Source organism: Myxocyprinus asiaticus, chromosome 32 (assembly GCF_019703515.2).
Source record: "Myxocyprinus asiaticus isolate MX2 ecotype Aquarium Trade chromosome 32, UBuf_Myxa_2, whole genome shotgun sequence".
Classification (NCBI taxonomy): Eukaryota; Metazoa; Chordata; class Actinopteri; order Cypriniformes; family Catostomidae; genus Myxocyprinus; species Myxocyprinus asiaticus.
Genome location: NC_059375.1, coordinates 4,853,857 through 4,877,419, shown reverse-complemented (window position 1 = coordinate 4,877,419; position 23,563 = coordinate 4,853,857). Strand labels below are relative to the sequence as shown.

At 38.0% G+C, this 23,563-nt stretch overlaps 1 protein-coding gene across 1 annotated transcript in view; it reads left to right on the top strand.

Moving 5' to 3' along the window:
• Window positions 1-277: 277 nt before the first annotated feature.
• drosha (drosha ribonuclease III) overlaps window positions 278-23,563 on the top strand; it is a 63,780-nt gene continuing 40,494 nt past the window's right edge. Inside the window, exons 1-8 of the mRNA XM_051666948.1 lie at window positions 278-435; window positions 3,395-4,113; window positions 5,198-5,501; window positions 6,365-6,506; window positions 12,828-12,988; window positions 15,427-15,507; window positions 22,882-22,968; window positions 23,115-23,201. Of these exons, the coding sequence (XP_051522908.1) occupies window positions 3,395-4,113; window positions 5,198-5,501; window positions 6,365-6,506; window positions 12,828-12,988; window positions 15,427-15,507; window positions 22,882-22,968; window positions 23,115-23,201 (1,581 nt within the window). The 5' untranslated portion in view covers window positions 278-435. The remainder of the gene's footprint in view (window positions 436-3,394; window positions 4,114-5,197; window positions 5,502-6,364; window positions 6,507-12,827; window positions 12,989-15,426; window positions 15,508-22,881; window positions 22,969-23,114; window positions 23,202-23,563) is intronic.

Here is a 23,563-nt window from a genome sequence, read left to right as displayed (position 1 = left end):
TATATATATATATATATATATAATTGATGAATTATTATTATTATTAATATTATTGAAAATAGGCGTTACACCAACGTGCGTGAACCAAAGCGGGCGGTGGAATAAAAAATAATTTAGTTGCTTTGTAATGTTTTTTTTTTGCATTTACATTTTCATATCAATAGGCACTCGAGGTTACGGTTCGTGTTTCCAGGGGAGCTGTTACAGCGAAGATACTTTCTCGCGTTTCTATTGGCTACATTTCGTACAGCCTCAATCTGATTGGCTGCAGCAAGCGACACATCGCGGACGCACTGAATGAGAGACCTGTGCCAGAGACTGTAGCATAAGCGGAGCGTTTTTACAGCTACAAACATTAAATATTAGTTACAATATTAGTGTCTTACTCTCTTATCTCCGTTTTGTTTGCTCATACGTTAGCAAAGGTTTCTGAAGGTAAGTCGTATTCTTCAGAAAGCTTATCGTCATAATTAATGTGCTGTTCTGCCTGAATGGAAGTGAAGAGGTAGATGCTGAATACACTGCTGTAGTGTGGAAACAATACGCCATCGCTGTGTATCCCTAACATGTTTGTTATGATATCGTAGAGTAAGCATTTAAATACATACTAGGAAAAACACTTGGTTTTGCAACAGCATACTACCATATTACTAATGCAGAATGTGTACATGTTCAGTAGGCATAGAATACCCGGATGACCAATTCGACAAAGAGCAAAAACTGAGGTGATCTAAGATTTAACATGTGATTTAAACCCTTATAAAAACCAACAGGAAATATTAATTTAAATATTTTTATGTCTATCTGTACCAAGCATCACACAAAGACATAGTACAAAAGTTAAATTAACTTTAATTTTAGACTCCATAAATCTGCTTTATGGATTTTTCCAGTCTTATCAAGGTGTCATTCCCTTTAAAAAAAAGTGGCAGTATATGCCTTATTTTAGTGTTTTCCAAATGGTCGCACATGAGACAGTTACAGTTCAAGTCAGAAGTTTACAGTCACCTTAGCCAGATACATTTAAATTCGTTTTTCACAATTCCTGACATTTACTCGTAGAAAACATTCCCTGTCTTAGGTCAGTTAGGATCACAATTTTAAGAAAGTGAAATATCAGAATAATAGTAGAGAGAATGATTTATTTCAGCTTTTATTTCTTTCATCACATTTGCAGTGGGTCAGAAGTTTACATACACTTTGTTAGTATTTGGTAGCATTGCCTTTAAATTGTTTAACTTGGGTCAAACGTTTTGGGTAGCCTTCCACAAGCTTCTCACAATAAGTTGCTGGAATTTTGCCCCATTCCTCCAGACAGAACTGGTGTAACTGAGTCAGGTTTGTAGGCCTTCTTGCTCACACATGCTTTTTCAGTTCTGCCCACAAATTTTCTATCGTATTGAGGTCAGAGCTTTGTGATGGCCACTCCAATACCTTGACTTTGTTGTCCTTAAGCCATTTTGCCACAACTTTGGAGGTATGCTTGGAGTCATTGTACATTTGGAAGACCCATTTGCGACCGAGATTTAACTTCCTGGCTGATGTCTTGAGATGTTGTTTCAGTATATCCACATAATTTTCCTTCCTCATGATGCCATCTATTTTATGAAGTGCACCAGTTCCTCCTGCAGCAAAGCACCCCCACAACATGATGCTGCCACCCCCATGCTTCATGGTTGGGATGGTGTTCTTCAGCTTGCAAGCCTCACCCTTTTTTCACCAAACATAACGATGGTCATAATGGCCAAAAAGTTAAAATTTTGTTTCATCAGATCAGAGTAGATTTCTCCAAAAAGTAAGATCTTTGTCCCCATGTGCACTTGCAAACTGTAGTCTGCCTTTTTATGGCGGTTTTGGAGCAGTAGCTTCTTTCTTGCTGAGCAGCCTTTCAGGTTATGTAGATATAGGACTCGTTTTACTGTGGATATAGATACTTGTCTACCTGTTTCCTCCAGCATCTTCATAAGGTCCTTTGTTGTTGTTCTGGGATTGATTTGCACTTTTTGTACCAAACTACGTTCATCTCTAGGAGATCCTTCCTGAGCGGTATGATGGCTGCGTGCTCCCATGGTGTTTATACTTGCGTACTATCATTTGTACAGATGAACGTGGTACTTTCAGGCATTTGGAAATTGCTTCCAAGGATGAAGCACTCTTGTGGAGTTCCACCATTTGTTTTCTGAGGTCTTGGCTGATTTCTTTTGATTTTCCCATGATGTCAAGCAAAGAGGCACTGAGTTTGAAGGTAGGCCTTAAAATACATCCACAGGTACACCTCCAATTCAGTACACCTCCTATCAGAAGCTAATTGCCTAAAGGTTTGACATCATTTTCTGGAATTTTCCAAGCCACGGAAAGGCACAATTAACTTAGTGTATGTAAACTTCTGACCCACTGGAATTGTGATATAGTCAATTAAAAGTGAAACAATCTGTCAGTTAACAATTGCTGGAAAAATTACTCGTGTCATGCACAAAGTAGATGTCCTAAACGACTTGCCAAAACTATAGTTTGCTAATATGGAATATGTGGAGTGGTTAAAAAAGTAGTTTTAATGACTTCAACCTAAGTGAATGTAAACTTCTGACTGCAGCTGAATGTCCTTCTCCCTTCAGAGTACACACTTCAAGGGCTCTGCATAGGGATGCTCACTTTTGATTGGAATTCGGCCAGAATGTGCTCCATTTCCTGTGTAAATTGTCTTCATTTCTAATATAACCGAACTAAATGTACATCTGGGTAGGTGATGTGACAACAGTGTAACGTTCAACTGTTTGAAATATGTATTGTTGCAAAATGCCTACTGATTCACATACTACTTTTTAAAACATTAAGATTATTCAGTGTATACTTTGCAGTAAAGAGTATTCCATTAATTATTCCGAACATTAATTATTTCTAAGGTCTTTGTTCAAAATGGAATACTAGTCTAGCACTTTTTTTTTTTTTTTTTGCTGTATTATTGCACATTATACTGCCCAGTGTTTTAAAAAAAATTGCATGTATATTTCAGCCAGTGGTGTCCAGAAATAAATGCGTTTTTTTTTCACACTTTGGTTGAAAATATCTTTTATCTTTACTCTCACTCTTGTCAGTCTGATCAAATGATGATTCAAGAAGGAGATGTTAATCATGGCTGATACGACTTACCATCAATTTCTTCCACTGGAAATTGAAGGTTTTATTATTATTTCACTATGGGATACAGTATTTCACAGTGTGTCTGATGTATTGTAATCTGTACATTTTGGAAAGGAGAAGGTCATCCAAGTATTTAATTCCCAAAGGGTCATTCCATGTCCACTGAACCAACTTTAGGGGATGCTGCTTTCTTCATGTGTCACTTCAGCAGTCAGTGTCTTATATCTTTCTCACGTTCATGTCGTCTTTACAGATGTCTTTCAACACTGGTCGTGGATGCCCAAGGGGAAGACCGGTGGCTCCGGGCACAATGTTTTGCCCTGCTCCTCCGCGCTATCACTACGACCCCCTGGCCACCCCCGGTCCTTTCTATAACCCTCCAGTCAGCAGCGGCTACATGCCCCCTCGTCCTGACTTCATGCCTTTTCACTTTCCTGTGCCACCACAGGGCTCAAACGCCCCACCCCAGTGCCCTGTACGCCCGCCGGTCTTCCTAGAGCCGCCCGCTTTTCCTCCACCTGGGCCTCACAGCTCTGACTGCTCCACTATGGTGCAGCCTCAGAGCTCCTACCCCTACATGATGCCCTCAGTCACACCTCCACCCCTACCACCGATGCCACCCTCAATGCCCTACCCGCCCTCCTATCCCATGAGCTACCCTCCGCAGCCCCAGCTCCCACCTCCGGCCAGCTTCAACCCCGCTTATGCCCCGCCCGGGGGCTCCTTCAAAATCGAGCACAACCGCCAACCTCCACAGTACAAGGTCGACGGATGTACTAGGTCACCCGAGAGGCTTCGCCACCACGATGACCACCGGCACAGGGGCTATGGGGGATACGGAGGGCGACACAGCACTGAGTTTGGTGGAGATAGGAGGGACAGAGGTCGCAGTTCAGAGCGCAGACGGCCGGACAGCCCGCGGTATAAAGAAGACTATGATAGAGGCCGCATACCACAGAGACACCACAGCAGGTAACGCAAGTTTCATTCATGACAAATCTCTGAATAAATGTAAGGTGTTATAATCTATATGGTAGGTTTGGTCTTGGAGGACTAGATCTGCTACGCTGCTGCTGCTGCAGAGCAAGTGCACTTGCTACTGCTAGAACATACACTACCGGTCAAAAGATTAGAGTCACTTACTCATTCTTTATTATTATTATTTTTCATATTTAAGGATAATAGTAAAGTCATCAAAACTATGGAAGAACAGAAATGAAACTATAGGAATTGTTGTTTCTAAAAAATGTAAAAAAAAAATTATTTTTAATATGTTAGCATATTCAAAGTAGTCACCCTTTCCATAGAATTTTCAAAAATGTACTCTTGACATTTTCTCAACCAGCTTCTTGAGGTATCACCCTGGGATGCTTTTTAAACAGTATTGAAGGAGTTCCCATCTATGTTGGGCACTTATTTGCTGCTTTTCATAATTATTCAGTTCAAGTCATCCATTTCAAAAACTTTTTTTTTTTTAAATACATTTTAGTTTTATAATGAAATAAATTAATATGTTGGCACAATTCTATTTTTGTCTACAAAGCTAATTTCAAACATTTAAGCATACGTCTTCAGATTAAAAGGTTTTTAAGATCATGAGAATCATTTCAGTCAAGTGACCCCAAATTTTGAACGGCAGTGTACACGGACATACTGTGTTGAGCATGTAGGACATGCTGCTGCACAATCAAACAAACAGAAGGGCTCCAGACTACGACTAAAAGTAAATAGTATAGTGAAAAGCATTACACAAATAAAAATTACTTGAATTTGTTCACAAGCTTTGCTATGATGGTTAACCCTGCTACAGCAGTGCATAAAAGGACTAAACCTTAAGCATTAAAGAGACAAAACTCCTCAGAGATTTTTACTGTGGTGTCTGTTAGCCACTGTTTAGCACAACAAGCTATCAACACGCAAAAACGCTCTCGGATTAGTTACGTCTCTCAATTATTTGAAACACTGCAATATAATTTTTGCTAGTCAACCATCCTGGCACATTCCTAGTCTGTATCCAAGCCATTATTATCACAATAACAATGCCTTCATCTAACAGAGAGCGCTACCGGCACAGAGATGAGCGAGACTCACTCCCCTCTGACAGACACCGGAAGCACACTCGCAATCGCTCAGGCAGTCGAGAGAGGAAACGCCGGCGTGTGGAGGATGAGAAAGACCGGAGATCGGATGGTGCGAGCAGTAGAGAAAAGACACCGAGTTTCAGCAGGAGCAGAGATGCCGTGGAGACGTCCACCGACCGCCATGACGAGGAGAAAGGAGAAGAAGAGTTACTCAAGCCTGCCTGGATCCGCTGCACGCATGCGGAAAACTACTACTCCAACGACCCTATGGACCAAGTGGTATGACAATAATGAACATAAACACTTAGCCCATCAGTCATTGGTAAGAAAAAAAAGGATAGTGCTACCCCAAACTCAGGCTAATCGTAGAGCCAGAAGTTGACATGTTAGGACGTTTAAACAAAATTAACAATGTTTTGAAAGTACCTAAGAGTTAGTGTTTTCACCCTTGCTTAGTTGACTACATGTACAGTGCATCTGGAAAGTATTCACAGCGCTTCACTTTTTCCACATTTTGTTATGTTACAGCCTTATTCCAAAAAGGATTAAATTCAATTTTTTTCCTCAAAATTCTACAAACAATACCCCATAATGACAACGTGAAAGAAGTTTGTTTGAAATCTTTGCAAATTTTTTAAAAATAAAAAACAAATATTTCCAGATGCACTGTATATTCAGTCATTTTTTCCAGAAGTCATCTCAAACTTCCACTTCAGCAGATGAGTTTCTTCTTGAATCTTGATCTTCAGTGGAGAGTAAATCACACTGACTCTCTCCCTGCTTCACGCATTCGTTGGCTGTTTACGGCAAACGTCAGACATTCATGTGCCTACGCTTCAGGTTTATGCACAAACTCAGGATCAAACTCTGAGTTGACAGAGAAGGTTTATTGCATACTAGATCACTGAACCCGATCTAAACTGGTTTGGCTTTATCTGGTTTTGTCAATCTGAAACTTTCTCTGAAACTCTGTTGTTCAGCTAGCTTCGTGAAACAGGCTTCAGATGATCCAGAGAAGTTTTGTACTGATATTTTGATGCTGTCAAGACCACAGCACATCAGATAATCAAATTACATGAGTTTCTTTTTGTGTGCTCCGTTTCATCTGTTCTATAGTTGGATGTGTTTTTATTTGTTTTTAGGGCGACTCTACGGTCGTGGGCACCAGTAAGTTGAGAGATTTGTACAAGCGGTTTGAGGAGGAGCTTGGCCGGAGGCAGGAACGTGCCAAATCTAGCAGGCCTAAATGGGAACCACCCAAGACCAAATTGGACCAGGATGAAGGTACAGTGTACACTCCACATAGACCTCCTCAAGGTCTTTATGAATGCTTTCAAAAGGTTTTAGTCGTGATAGGGCTGAGCAATATAATGAATATTTAAGATATATTCAATATTATTTTGTTGGCTATATGAATGAACCAATATTGTGAATATCACCATGAGTTGGATGGATGGATGGATGGATGCATACATTATTGATCCAGTGTGGGGAAGTTGGGGTGCATTAGCCGCCAGACAAACAGCACAGCATATCACACATGACAATAAATACAGGAAATTAGAAGTCCACAGTTAAAATAAGAGTGGTTAGATTTGGTTGGGATGTGCATGAGTAATTGAGTACTTGTTCTGCACCAGTTACTCGAGTATTAAAAACGCTACTCGAATGTTGCAAGTTCATTTTCCTTTACGTATTTTCCTGTCGTGAGCAGCACTGAATTACAGAGTTTGTCTCTGAATCTCTCACCAAATATCGCAGTTACAACTGAGTCCACTGTGCTGAACAAGTGGCGAAAGTTTACATTTTATAAAAGCCAACTTTCACCACTTGTTTTCCTGAATAATAACATGTGAAATGATAAATATGTGATAGCCTTTATGTAGATTCAGAGTTTATATCTGTGCATTACCCTAATGCCATCAGTATTGGTTTCTATTTAAGCTCCAGGTCCAAATGTTTTTTACGGTTATTTTTAAATCTTTTTTGTTTTCCATTTTTATTAATGCATATTGTTCAATACATTCCCCCCCCCCCCCCCAAAAAAAAGCATAGTTTGTTGAAGTTATCTTATTTTGAAACCATTCTTGGTAACGTTTGTGAATAAAACAAAATATAAGATTCATGTACATGTCATACATATTATTTTTAATGTGCATTTTAATTTACGAGTAAACGAGTACTCGTTTTTTGTGGGTTAGAGTGCTTCACAAAAATAGCTTCCTATATTTATCTATTAATCATTGCAGCATTAAGATAAACGTATTTTTTTTTTTTATTAAATATTTTTTTTATTTTTCATCAGAGAGACATTTTAAAATCGTTTTGCTCAAGAATCGTGATTTGTAACAGAATAATTTTTTTTCCCCAGCCCTAAAATATACCACACAATTTTTCTGAAAAGTGTGACAGAATGATTGCCTGCCCTGACGTCAGCCTTGCCCTGTGTATACTTTATTCGCCCACTTTTCTTTTTTTTTTTTACATTATGTTCATAATTATTTAAAATAAACAGTTTTTCTGAAGTTGGCAGCTGACACTAGAGCCCGTGAAGAATTCTGGTGGTCTGACGTGTAGAGCAAAGAATCCAGCTTGTTCACAGCACCAGTGTCACCACTGTGAAATGTCTGCGCTGTATTTTGGTGTTGCATTAATGATACACAGCTGAACTCATTTGAGTTTATTTTTCTGATAAGCAAAAGGAATAAAACATATGTCAAATGCTGCAATGCCCCACAATGCCATCACCTCGGGGATAAGTAAAACCAATTATGATATACATTTTTAAGTTTATCACTCAACCCTATCTGGACACGTTTGAGAAAGAAATGCCATTGGCTAGTACATTTTTATTTTTATTCGCCAGACTTTTGATGACATGAAACCTTAATGCAACTGAAATAGATATTAACCCTCCTAATAGTTTCAAAAATTCTCTGTGTGTTTTTTCTACATTGTGGCTGATTTATAGTAGGGGTGGATGATATTACTACACTACTGGTCAAAAGTTCTGAAACATTCATTCTTTATTCCAAATAGTTTTTTGTTTTTTTTTCACATTTTAGAATAATAGTAAAGTCATCAAAACTATGGAATAACATAAATGGAACTATAGGAATTATGTTGTGACAAAACAAAATCCAAAATAAATCAAAACTGTGTTATATTTTAGCATCTTCAAAGTAGTCACCCTTTGCCTAGAATTTGCAGACATGTACTCTTGACATTTTCTCAACCAACTTCTTGAGGTATCACCCTGGGATGCTTTTTAAACAGTATTGAAGGAGTTCCCATCTATGTTGGGCACTTATTGGCTGCTTTTCTTGATTATTTGGTCCAAGTCATCAATTTAAAAACTTTTTTTTATTATTACATTTTAGTTTTATAATGAAATAAATTAATATGGTGGCACAATTATATTTTTGTCTACAAAACTAATTTCAAACATTTAAGCATATGCCTTCAGATCAAAAGATTTTTAAGATCATGAGAAACATTTCAGTCAAGTGTTTCAAAACTTTTGACCGGTAGTGTATATCACGATATAGTCAAAGTTTTCTGGAAAATCAATACAAATTGGGTTATATATCAAATAACCCTGTTGTAATGCCTATTTTTGAAACTCCAGTCAGTTAAATGCTTTATAAATTAAAACTACTTCCTCTTTATTTGGAACAAGACAAACAATGTCAAAGTAAATAAATAAATAAAAATAATCTTGTTTTCAAAAATCAACCTTAAAATGCTAAATATAACAGTATGCCACATTTCAGTTTAAAATGTTGTTGACCAATATTATTATTATTATTATTATTATTATAAATAAACTTTGATCCAGAAACTTAAGATCTTCTCAGCAATGCAGCAGAAAATAAAATATAAGAAAACAAATCCAATGAAAATAATCACTTATAATAAACACTTAAAAATAAATAAATGACTGAATTAATGCGGAATTAATCTTTTGGTTTTCATAATATTTTTTTGTGTGCTTCATTTTGAGGTGATAAAATAGACTGCTTGTATTCCAAGTGATTATATCGTCATGCGAAACAGTTTGCAGATGACATTGTTCTGGTCTGTGCTGGCTTTTGTGAGCCCACACCACAGATGTGGCACCTGTTTAAATAACAAGCTCATCTTCATTTTCTTGACCTGTTTGGGAGTCGTCCCGTTCTGTGGAGATTTCTTTCTCCATTTGGGGGTTTCCTGTGTCAAAAATGATTGAGTAGTTGAAGTGATCCTGCTCTGAGCTCTCCTGTCTCTGGAGCACAAATATCGGAAAGCCTGCTGGACTCGCACGCTCTTTGGAGCTCCAGAGACAGCGCGCGCAACAGTCACGTGAAACATTAGCATGTCAAATTAGTCGAATATTTAGCACTTTTAAAGTGCCAAACACACGAAGAAGATCATTACATTTGCTTGGGCGGCATCGAAACATTTTCAGTGCAGGAAAACCCCACTGATAGATAAGCCCACGGTGTGCACATGGATATTTACATATCGCAATATACACCAGGGATGTGATTCTTCCTTTTTAATCCAAAATTCTGTTTTTTTCTGACCTAAAAAATGTGACACCACGTGAATTGTGTAAGTCGTAAAAAAAAAAAAAAAAAAAATTAAAAGAGGGGGGAGGGGGTTGTTAATATCTCATCGGGGCGTACTATCCTGTCCTGTGCATTCTCGATAAGCACATTTCACCCAAATAACTGTCATTCAGCCTTCCCTTGGATGGCGCAACTGCAATTTCAGCACCGGCATGCTGTTTTCCCCTTTGACTTGCGGTGCATTCAGAAAAATGTCCTCTCGTACTAGCGAAGTATCAATGAGAATCACTTCTGTGGTGACGCGGGAAGTGGGTTTCCAAAATGTTGGCTTGCAAGTTGCCACTGTATCAGTATGGATGTTTTCACACTTGAGTCCTCTTAAACCTGTTCATGCCTGCAACCTCTGTTCCAGCCGAGCTGGCTTTTTCAGGTGTACAAATTAATCGCCTCAGGTGAGCCAAGTCCTGTCTTTCACCAGACCACGTTGACGTTAATTTCGCTCAACAAAAATGTATTATGATTAGTAAATGGCCTTTTGTAGGCTTTGAATGCATATTTTTTTACTCCGTCAGTTCAAGTAGGCTACTTTTCAAAGAATTGCCGACTCTTAAATTGATTAAATATGTTATTCTGTGAGTGGATGCCATATAGTAGGATAATATATTAGATTTATGTTTCTCCTTGGCCAGTTTTTCTATATTAGCTTTTTCTTTTTTTCTTTTTTTTTATATCGTAACTGTAACTTTCTTAATCAAATAGCTGTCATTTTTTGTAGATCATAATGCACGTCGCAAAATAAGCACAACTTTTCAGTGCATTTTTTATACTTGGCTTACCTGTTAATTATTTTTTAGCAATGTGCTGACTTATAATATGTTGAGTAACTTTTACTTGGTAATTTGCGTTCACCAGGCTATTATGTTTTCTCTTCTTGGTACTGCACTGCCTGTTCGTTCAATTGTTTTCAACAAATATGCCTATATTGGCTAACGTTGATTCCGTGAATGCCTGTCATTCGTTTTAATATACAGTAATCATAATGCAAGGCAATATGTTGCAAATATATGCCCTTTATCAGTCAGGCATTTAGTATTGGATTTAGCTATTGGAATAGATGAAATATTTCAAATGGGTTGCATATAATGTTTTTTTAATACTATTATTTGTACTGTTTTTTGATGGTTTCTTATTTTTTTAGACTAGCCGACTGCAAATTTCCGTTTAAACTTTAGTGAAATTAGTCGTTTCGCACATCCCAAATACAAAAATAGTCTGCATTGTCTGCTTCAGTCAGCTGTGTGAGCAGGCGGCGCCCTCTAGTGGGTGCGCAGCAAAATTTTATGATACAACATTTACCATATTACAATTCAAATCCCAAAGCTTGTCAAATGTTGGCTAGAGATGCAGCAAGCTTGAAACATCTCACAGACCAAAACAGATCAAAGTAATAGTAATCTATGTGTTATGTTTATGTATTATGAAGTATGTTTTTTTTATGACTACTTAGACCTATGGAATCAAATCTATATTTATGTATGTGTGTTCAGATAGTAAGTGGGAACAAAGTTACCAAGTCTTGTACCTATGTGATAAAGGAAACCATTTTTATTAAATCTGAAAAATCGATTCTGGTCAAAAATGACTGAAAGAGGAGGGTTAAGCAAACCGGGAAGGGGGCATCTTCATTTTTAATATTCATATATATGACTTAAAGTGCTATATGTATGAGTGTGTATTTTATTTCATATTTTAGTTTTCATAATTTTAATCATATTTTAATTTTTTTTTTTAAATGTACAAATTTCACATTTTAACAATTTATATGATGTCATGAAATGCAATTTACTGTATAATAATGATACAAGCTATTGTCACTTTGAAATTTCATAGACAAAATGAGCAAAATATTCACAAGATTGGAACCTAATAATGAAAATAGAATTCCACATAAAATTTTTGTGCTACTATAGCAAAGGAAAAAAAATTGGTTTATGGGGCAGGGCTTTGCACAGGTTTTTACCAAACCCCTGCATAGATGCTGCAAGAACCTGCTTGTTAAATTCTTCAATATTTACGGTGTTTGTTGAAGTTAAAATATTTCATAATGTATGATTGCCCATTTAGATATTTACACATTTATTACACTTACTACATTACTACATTAATTACATATTTGTTTACATCATTTACATTGATGAGAGCGGAGTCACGCAGTTGTTTTTACCTCATTCGTGCAATGTGTGATTAGAATGAATGTTTCTTTTTACTTTTTGGTAAACGACAGAAAGGATATTAAAAGAGACATTATTCAGTGAAAATGGACTGCGTGGATCTCATCTTTGGACACTCATTACATGGAACGAAAAAAATGTTACTCCCAAAATGTGTATATAACTTACGTGTCAGATATTTATTGTACAAGTTCTCAAATTCAGATCTACAAGCTCTTAAGTTTTGCAGTACTTTTTACCTTCCAACAGACATCAAACAGGCACGCTACTACACTGGTCCGTAGCTATGCTGTAAAATGGAGAATATTTTGAAAAAAGTCAGTGGAAAAGTTTAAGCAAAATTAGAGTTGATGTCGTTAAATGCGAAGTAAATATAACTGTGGCTTATCATGACTCTTCTAAAGCGATGGTGTCATTGCGATCCATGACAACTCGGGACCCACTGTAGCCAAATAAGGTAAATGTCCTTCAAGTGCTCACCGAGACACAACATGCAGTGAAAAGATCTTGGTGCTAAAGTTCTTCTTCGCCACTACACAATTCAATTAATGGTGAGAGAAATCTGAATATTTACTAGCCAGTAGCTAATAACAGACATTTTATAGTTGCATAGTGCAAAATTTGGTCGCTTATATAAGTGATTTATTCGCAATGTACAGGGCTGTTACTTCTGAATCGTCTTTTTGTGATCTACATGCTAATCATGATGTCCAGCTAATCAGCACAGATTGCAGAAGTTAAAAATAAATGGGTGTTACGAGGGAGAACACCAGAAACTAGCTCAGTGCAAAGCAATTAAAACCCTTTTTTGGTCTGCATTGCAGATGAGAGCTCCAGTGAATCAGAGTGTGAGTCTGATGGAGCTGGTAGCAGTTGCTCCAGCAGCTCTGACTCTGAGGTGTTTGATGTCATCGCTGAGATCAAGAGGAAGAAAGCTCATCCTGATCGTTTGCACGAGGAGCTGTGGTACAATGACCCCGGACAGGTGCGGTTCACCTACAGTGCAGTCTCCATTCACTTATGACAGAAAGTATGGTTCTGTTGCTCAAGAATCCACAATTCAAGTGTCATGAAACCCTTAATTTCAGAATGGGTCAGGGCTGTTTCAAAGGGCATTTTAAGACTGTGTTCTCTGGGACCTAAGGAGTCTTAATCCAGCCCTGAATAGTCTTTGCCCTAAACCTACAGCATGACCAATGTAGTCCAATTCACCATCAACTGACTCTTATTAGCCAGCTCTTATTGGTGATTCAAAAACGTATAAAACAAATTAAAATGTGCTTTTACTTAACTTGTTAAATCGACAGCCCTAAAAATAATGTATTAAGTACATTTTAGATTTAATAAAAATAATAAGTCTTATTATTATTAATAAACAGTATCACCCTTTACTTTATAACAGCTCGGCTGTGATTCAGCCATAGCAGCCTTGTGCCACAGGAAATCACAGACTTTCATCAGTGTTTTGATGTTTCGACAGCTCTGTTGTGCAGCACTTTGTTTGACCATAAAAAGCTGCAATGTTTTGTTTAATTAATATATTTGATTTAATTAAAGTTTGATAAAATCATTTGACACCCTTTGAAATCTCAAAATAATAAAAATAAAATGAAAGCAGAAAACACAGAATCTGGGAAAAAATAAAACTGAATTTAGAAACAAATTAAATAATACAGATTTAGTAGGGTCCTAATTTCGGAGTGCAATAATATGTGAAATTGTGGTAACATATCTAGAAGCTTTTGCACCAGACAAATAGACATACACTGATGAGCCAAAACATTGACCACTCACAGGTGAAGCGAATAACTTTAATCATCTCCTAACAAGGCCGCATGTCAAGGTCTGGGTAGATTAGATGGTAAGTGAACAATCAGTCCTCGTAGTCAGTCTGTTGAATGCAGGAGAAATGGGGAGGAGTAAAGACCTGTGTGACAAGGGCCAAATTGTTATGGTCAGATGACTGGGTTAGAGCATCTCTGAAATGGCAAGGCTTGTGGGGTGCTCAAGGTTCAGCAGTGGTGAGTACCTATCAACAGTGGTCCGAGGAGGGACAAACCACAAACCGGCGACAGGGTGTTGGGCGCCCAAGGCTTATCAATGCGCAAGGGCAACGAAGCCTATCCCGTCTGGTCCGAACCGACAGAATGTCTACTGTGGCACAAGTCACAGAAAATGTTTCATGATGGTTACGGAAGAAATGTGTCACAACACACAGTGCATCACACCCTGCTGCTTATGGGGCTGCGTAGCCGCAAACCGGTCAGAGTGCCCATGATGACCCCTGTCCACCGTCGAAAGCGGCTACAATGGACGCGAGTGTCGGAACTGGACCTTGGAGCAGTGGAAGAAGGTTGCCCGGCCCGATGAGTCCTGTTTTCTTTTACATCACGTGGATGGCCGTGTACATGTGCACCGTTTACCTGGAGAAGAGATGGCATCTGCATGCACTGTGGGAAGACGACAAGCCAGTGGAGGAGAGTGATTCTCTGGGCAATGTTCTACTGGGAAACCCTGGGTCCGGCCATTCATGTGGACATCAATTTGACACTTGCCACCTACCTAAACATCATTGCAGACCAGGTACACCCCTTCATGCAATGGTATTCCCTGATTGCAGTGGCCTCATTCAGCAGGATAATGCGCCCTGCCACACTGCACACATTGTTCAGGAATGGTTTGAGGAGCGTGATGAAGAGTTCAGGGTGTTGCCCTTGCCTCCAGTTTCCCCAGGTCTCAATCCGATTGAGCACCAATGTGCTGGACCAACAAGTCCAATCCACAGCTGCTCCACCTCGCAACTTACAGGACTTGAAGGATCTGCTGCTAATGTCTTGGTGCTAGATACCACAGGACAACTTCAGGCGTCTTGTAGAGTCCATGCCTCGGCGGGTCGGCACTTTTTTGGTGGCACGTGGAGGAACAACAGCATATTAGGCAGGTGGTCATTATATTTTGGCTTATCGGTGTATATGTCCAATGCTTCTAAATTGCTGAAGAAGTGCCTTTCAAAGGCATAAGGCCACACCCTCTCATGAATAATAAGACACTGCTGTACAATATGTATTTATTAGGATTTATGTCCCATTCAGTGACAAATAAAAAGTGGAGAAAATAGTCCACAAAATTCCTAAATCAACTACAATTTTGTTTTTTAATTAACATTTTCTTCATCACAGGCAGCATGTACATATCTTTGAACATCTTTACAAACTTTGTTGTGTTTTATGACCCTTTAAGGCCAATTTTGAAAACACAGTGTTTGAAAGCTGCTAATGACTCAGCTGGCTACAGAATACAATCCAAAAATCAGTATGATGCTAGCTTAACTACTAATCGTTTTTATATACTTAAGTGTATTTAAATGAGGTTATATTGTAATAATTATATTTTTATTTCTTTTCTCACGTTTGAAACCAAAAGATGAATGATGGTCCCTTATGTAAGTGCAGTGCCAAAGCCAGACGTACTGGAATCCGACACAGTATTTATCCTGGTGAAGAGGTAAACATACTTTAACATTTTTATATCTTCTTAAGGTGCAGTCACACATACCTTTGCACAGCGAAATTCCGCGGGCAAAGATGGCGTGGGTGGACGTTGAGCGTGTGTGAAACCAGCAAAAATATAATTGTCAAGCAGCCTCTTTTAAATTCTGCACTTTATACTCTGTGAGACTTAAAAAGAAACTTGCAGCTAAATTGATATCCTTGTCCATTGTGAATATTCAGTGTAGCTGTGTACGAAGCATCGCCCACACAGAGGTAATTGCTAAACCAAGCAACTTCCCATTGTTCAACGTGCCAAAATACGCCTGTCTAAGTTCACCAAAGTTGAACTCCACGTGAAATCCACAAGGGGAAATTCTGCTCCACCGGAAAGCCATTGCGTGATTTCCCATTAATATGACTGTATTTCGCCCATGTAATTTCACCATGCGAAGGTATGTGTGACCGTGCCTTAAAGGAACAGTTCACCCAAAAATGAAAATTCTCTCATTATTCACTTACCCTGATGCCATCCCAGATGTGTATGCCTGTCTTTCTTCATCAGAACACAAATTAAGATTTTTAGAAGAAGATAGAGCTCTGTCAGGTCCTTATAATAGAAGCACATGGGTGCCAGCACTTTGATGGTCCAAAAGTCACATTTAGGCAGCATAAAATAATCCATGCAACTCCAGTCGATCAATGAAAGACAGTCATATACATCTGGGATGGCATCAGGGTAAGTGAATAATGAGAGAATTTTCATTTTTGGGTGAACTATACCTTTAAGGCCTTTTAAAAACGTGACTTAGTTAAATACTGTAATATAGAAACATTTTAATTCTGCAACTGGGTTCTTAAAGGGATTGTTTACTTAAAATGAAAATTCAGTCATTATTTACTCAACCTCGAGCTGTTCTAAACCCATATGGCTTTCTTTATTCTTTGGTACACAAAGGGAGAAAATGTAAAAAAAACAATTCCGCTCACTGATGTCATACAATGGCAGTGGATGATGGTGAGCTGCTCTTCAAGCTTCAAAAGAATGCAGAAGTATTACTCAGAAGTCTAATATATTATAACATGCGACTCGTTCCTTGTTCTGAAGGCATACGATTAGGTGAGGTGTTGGTGTGTGTTTGTGTGCGCGCTTATCTGGTGTGTTGAGCGCCATCTCTACACGTTACACTCTGTTGGAGCTTATTGCTGTGATGATTTATGCTGCTTTCCATCCAAATCGGAGAGTCAGAATTTCCAGCTTCATCTCCATTTCTCTGAAATGCAGGTGTATGACGTCACGCAAACATGTTGACACCCAGGAAGATTTACAGAGTCACTGATAAACATTCACTTTTATTAAATAATATCCGTCAAAGAGTCAAAGTTTCTACATTCCATGATACTAAAACTTGTTTTGCAAACATTTGCAGAGAGTGGTTTTCTAAATATGGTAGATTACTCACTTTTGATTTATCATAAACCTGTTGAACAAGCGCTGGCATTGCAGCATTGTTTATCAGTTTGGTTGCTATGTGACGTCTCTGTTGATAATCAAGGTACCGCTGAAATTCACAATATAATCAATCTTGGAATTAAAAACAAGGCCCATCTTTGACACGTTTGTTGTCAGGTAGTCATCACTGTAGTTCGAATTTAGTGAAAAGTCACGTCACGCATGATCATTATCGATCATCGTTTTCATGATGGATCATTGCTGTCACTTCCGAATACTTGAGTACTCATGCCCGTCCCTAGTTTGGTGTCAAAGAAACCAAAATCAAGTTATTTAGTAATAATCTTCACCAACTGTTGTTCTTGCACGTTCTTGAGAGTGCATGAGAGTGCAGTTCACACAACCCCTCTCACTATATGGGGCATTCAAGCAAGAACTGGATTTGTTATTGCTACAGCTGGACCACCACACAGATATTCTAAACAGGACACAACACAGCTGAACAGAACACGAACCAGAAAACCTAACTTACCAAACATGTCTGAAGAGTTTAAAATCAGAAAGGTGCATTTCTATTCCCAGTTTTATTTGTTTCAACCAGAGTACACAGAAATCAAACAGAGAGATAGAAAGGCCTGAGGAACCGCACTTACAGTGCACAGTCAGAAGCCTCAGTCAGACAGAGAATACAGGACACACAATGTTTTGGAGGTTGTGGATGTTTCACTCTCCGAAAGTGAACTTGAAGAATCAGACAGAAAATCGGAAGGAGCCGGTATGTCTGTCATGTCTTATCTATTCTGAAACGGTGTGTGTGTGACAGTCCTCTGACTGATTTAGACCTCAGCAGTAGGGCTGCCAATAGGGCTGAGAAACTAAATTCTAATTTTTCAATAAAATGTAACCAAAATTTGAATTATATTATATTTTCTATAGTTATATCAAATTATATATGCTGTAGTGTTTGTTAATTACAAAGGACATATCTGGATGTTAACAAGTGTGCATAAAATGAATGTCAAAATGTTTAGCTAATTCACATTCTTGAATATTAATTAAAACAATTAAACGAGAAATAAAACTTAAATAGATCATTCTATGTTAACTTTGTGTTGCTCATTAGCCTATTCCCTACCACCAGTACTACCACCACTTAAGCTTCATAATACCAGTGGTGCCACAGTGTTTTCATTAAATAAATTTGCATGTACCTAATGCTTACAGTGCATCCGGAAAGTATTCACAGCGCTTCACTTTTTCCACATTTTGTTATATTACAGCCTTACTCCAAAATGGATTAAATTCATTATTTTCCTCAAAATTCTACAAACAATGCCCCATAATGACAATGTGAAAGAAGTTTGTTTGAAACCTTTGCAAATTTATTAAAAAAAAAACAAAACTAAAAAAAAAGTATTCACAGCCTTTGCCATGAGCTCAGGTGCATCCTGTTTCCACTGATCATCCTTGAGATGTTCAAAAAATCACTTGTACATAAGTATTCACAGCCTTTGCTCAATACTTTGTTGAAGCACCTTTGGCACCAATTACAGCCTCAAGTCTTTTTGAGTATGATGCTACAAGCTTGGCACACCTATTTTTGGGCAGTTTCTCCCATTCTTCTTTGCAGGACCTCTCAAGCTCCATCAGGTTGGATGGGGAGCGTCGGTGCACAGCCATTTTCAGATCTCTCCCGAGATGTTCAATCGGGTTCAAGTCTGGGCTCTGGCTGGGCCACTCAAGGACATTCACAGAGTTGTCCCGTAGCCACTCCTTTGTTATCTTGGCTGTGTGCTTAGGGTCGTTGTCCTGTTGGAAGATGAATCTTCGACCCAGTCTGAGGTCCAGAGTGCTCTGGAGCAGGTTTTCATCAAGGATGTCTCTGTTCATTGCTGCATTCATTTTCCCCTCGATCCTGACTAGTCTCCCAGTTCCTGCTGCTGAAAAACATCCCCACAGCACGATGCTGCCACCACCATGCTTCACTGTAGGGATGGTATTGGCCAGGTGATGAGTGGTGTCTGGTTTCCTCCAGACATGACGCTTGCCATTCAGGCCAAAGAGTTCAATCTTTGTTTCTCATGGTCTGAGAGTCCTTCAGGTGCCTTTTGGCAAACTCCAGGCGGGCTGTCATGTGCCTTTTACTGAGGAGTGGCTTCCGTCTGGCCACTCTACCATACAGGCCTGATTGGTGGAGTGCTGCAGAGATGGTTGTTCTTCTGGAAGGTTCTCCTCTCTCCACAGAGAAACGCTGGAGCTCTGTCAGAGTGACCATCAGGTTCTTGGTCACCTCCCTGACTAAGGCCCTTCTCCCCCGATCGCTCAGTTTGGCCAGGCGGCCAGCTCTAGGAAGAGTCCTGGTGGTTCCAAACTTCTTCCATTTATGGATGATGGAGGCCACTGTGCTCATTGGGACCTTCAATGCTGCAGAAATTTTCCCAGATCTGTGCCTCGATACAATCCTGTCTCGGAGGTCTACAGACAATTCCTTGGACTTCATGGCTTGGTTTGTGCTCTGACATGCACTGTTAACTGTGGGACCTTATATAGACAGGTGTGTGCCTTTCCAAATCATGTCCAATCAACTGAATTTACCACAGGTGGACTCCAATCAAGTTGTAGAAACATCTCAAGGATGATCAGTGGAAACAGGATGCACCTGAGCTCAATTTTGAGTGTCATGGCAAAGGCTGTGAATACTTTTTTTTTTGGTTTTTTATTTTTAATAAATTTGCAAAGATTTCAAACAAACTTCTTTCATGTTGTCATTATGGAGTATTGTTTGTAGAATTTTGAGGAAAATAATGAATTCAATCCATTTTGGAATAAGGCTGTAGCATAACAAAATGTGGAAAAAGTGAAGCGCTGTGAATACTTTCCGGATGCACTGTATGCAGCTTGATGCTGATAAGTATAGTCAAGACTAGGGGTGTAAATCTTTGGGTTGAAAGTGAATCGCTTCGATTCATGATTCATAGGTTTTTGATTTGATTAAAAAAAAAATTTTTTTTTTTTTTGTGCAAATTCAGACAGATTTAATTTGATTCTATTCTTCCCCTAATGTGTTTTAAGCAAGAAAAAGAAAGACAAACTACTTGGAATACAACAAAGTGTGCAATGTGCCAATAAAATAATTTAGAGCTGAGCTTAACTACAGAAGTATTCTATATTCCATATTTCACTATAATTTCCAGGTTTTCCATTACAGTGGGGACCCTGAATCAGTGAATTAATCCAAGTATTACAACATTTAAAGTAGCATTATCTGACTACATTCAGTTTCAAAGAAAAGAGAAGCAATCAACTAGATGACTTCAACTTAAATATTTTCTGCACACCAAGTCCCCAACTAAACAATAGTTGGATTTCCATCCACGTGTTTTTATGTGCATTTTGAGATTGCATAAAAACAGCTGGATGGAAACACCAAGATGTGAGTAAAATCTTTATTGAGAGTACAATTGAGTTTATTAGGAATACAATGTGTGCATAAAAAAAAAAGGTCATGTGATTGAATAACTCATTCATAACAGGACTAACCAGAGGACCAATGATCGCATCTGAAATGTTGCTCTGGTCATCCTGAAAAATGGTGTCTAGAAAATCCAAAGCTGCAAAGAGTTTGCAGAGCAAATAAGTGTGCCAAAGAGCAGGTTTATTGACACTTTTGAAAAATATATTGTAGATCTGCACAGCAAAGACATAGAGGAGAAACGCACACACACATAGTGCTCCCAGACATGAGACAGAGACAGAGTTCTTTAAGTTGTTTTGTCTGTGTTTTCTAAACCGTGAGTATTTTATTTACACAGTGATTTTGTCCTTTTGAACACATTGTATTGAAACGCAGCTTTATTCGCACATTGCTCTTGCAATATTGTAGTTTTTCGCATAAATTAAAGTTGCAGCTTGGATGGAAACATAGCTTATAATACCAGTAAAATGGCACTATTTTATCTTGTAGAAAATAATGAAGTTTCCCCACAATTAAACCATTTTATTTCAGTAGTGGCCACACAACGAGTTGGCAGCTGTTTCAAATGGTTTGAGCATGTTTGACTCAAGACGAGCGCTATTGCGAGCTGTCATTTGTTCATGTGATTGTCAGTGTCATCCAGAGGAGAGATCAGACATCAGGTGCTTGAAAGCCTCGGAATGCTGCTGAGAAAAAGTTTTCTGCACTTTATAAATGGTAAGCCAATGTTGTTTTCCCTTTTGCTCTGGTTTGCATACTTGCGTACAACAATTCGACAATTCAATACTATATGATTTAAAAATCAAAGCATCAAGAGTCATTGTAATCGTAATTATTTATTAGACTTCTGAATTATACTTCTGCATCCTTTTGAAGCTTGAAGAAAAGCTCAGAGCCATTGTATGACATCAGTGAGCAGAACACAGTATGTCCAAAATTTGAATATATGTTGAGGGTTGAGGATTTTATTGGCTGAAACTATGGTTTTGATACAATTAACCATGGTTTTACTACAGTAATAATGTAGTAACCATGACTGTATAAACCATGGTTTATTTTGTGTATACTATGGTTTTACTAAAAATATCATGTTAAAACTATGGTTACTGTAGTAAAACTGTTGGGAAACCTGTTTAAGTGGTGAATTTGAGTATTCTTTCTTTGGATTTGTCAGTAGAATTTTTAATTTGTAGTTATGTACATTACTAACCATAACAAAATCTTTAAAGATGGTAAGATAGTAATTATTTTCCATTGAAGCACTATTTGAGTTAGTATTGGGTATTTCTGTCTTGTTTTTGAGGGTATCGCTAGTGTCTGTGTTGGTTGCTAGTGTGTCATGATGATCTTTGACAGTGACAACAGAACTGATCATATCTGCTTTCTGTACATGGCAATAAATGTTGGCATTTCGCAAAATGTACAAATTTGTCATTTTAATGCGAGACATTTTGTTGCAATATACCTTGTAAAAGTGTGGATCTTTGATTAAAAAAAAAGCAAACTTATAGGCCTATATATGATGATTATAGAGTATATCACAGTTTGTTTTTTATTATTCAAATGACCACACTTTTACCAGAATTAAACTATATATCTATATTCATTTTATTTTACTCTTGTTAATAACATGTTCCAATAATGTATTAAAATAGCACATTTAGCATAGTCTACTCACCTAATTAATATATAAAAAGGTAATAACAATCTTTTTTTAATTGAATAATTCAAAAAAAAAAAAAAAGTGTGGCCCTCAAGGCTAAAGGGATCCTGCTTTGCGTATCCATAAGATGTATTCTTTCAAATTTGAATGTTTTGTTCTTTATTAAATTGAGATTATATTGTCATGTTCTCTTTATGTGTTTTGGACCCCTGTAATTGTGTGTGGGGCTATATTCTCATTAGGGGTTCAAGAACAGAAGGTGTTTGTATTTATTTTCCTAGAAGAGCCCCTGTTGCATTGAACCACAGCTGGCAGAACCTTCTTAATGTGGTCAGTCTTTTGTTGCAGGCGGCTTTAGTCAGGTGACCACCTTAGAAACTATGTGGGAGGTAGCTATTTAGATTAGCGCTTCATTCAAATTGAACTGAAAATTACTAAAAAGTGCTGTAAGGGGGGTTGAGACACCCTGTTTCCAATAGATTGTAAGAGATTTTGACTTATTTAAATTTCAATCCAGTTTGGTGGATCAGGACCAACTTGGGATTTTACACATATCGGAAGGCTGATTTTTGCACAACTATGGCAACAAATATAAGACCAAATACCATGTGTAATAGCAAATCAATATATTATCCATTCCATTACATGAAATGTAATTAAACCAGAATCAATTCAAATGAGCGCTGCTTTTAAAGTAACTTTTTCTGTTTACATTTTTCATCACTATGTGGTTTTGAATGTCATGCCAGTCATTTGTCTGTGAATTGGATTGATTAGCATCACATTTTCTCTCTCGTAGCCGGTGAAACCGTGTCGACCTATGAGTAACAACGCTGGAAAATTGTTCCACTACCGAATCACTGTTTCCCCACCCACTAACTTCCTGGTACATTTTTCTTCTCTGTCTCTATCACAAATGCTTGTCTGTTTGTTTCAGTTTTTTAAATATATTTATATTATATTTTTTTGTTTCTGTATTCTTATATTTTTCCTGCCTTTGAATGTATCTAATATGTATCATGCCTCTTTCAGACGGACAGACCCACGGTTATTGAGTATGATGACCATGAATACCTGTTTGAGGGCTTCTCCCTCTTCTCTCACACACTGCTCACCAATGTAAATATGCAACAGCTGTGGGGAATCATTCAAACAACAACAATAAAAACAAAAAACACATTACTGCAGTAGTAAGAGTTTGTGTTGAGAGTCCTTCTGAACAAAAGCAAAAATAACTATTATAAAAACACTTTTAAAAGTATTTTTATTTGATGTTAAGTGCATTAGGGAGTTTTTATTCAGATGGTAATACATAAGTTCATAAGTTCAGGTGTCAGATGTCAGTTGCTGCTATGTGCCTAAATCATTTTTCACATTCGCACGAAGTCATTTTCACTCGCAAATGCATACTTTTTAAAGGAATGTTTTTGGTTCAAAATAGATTCGTATCTAAAGATTACCACAGAAAACCAAACATGTCC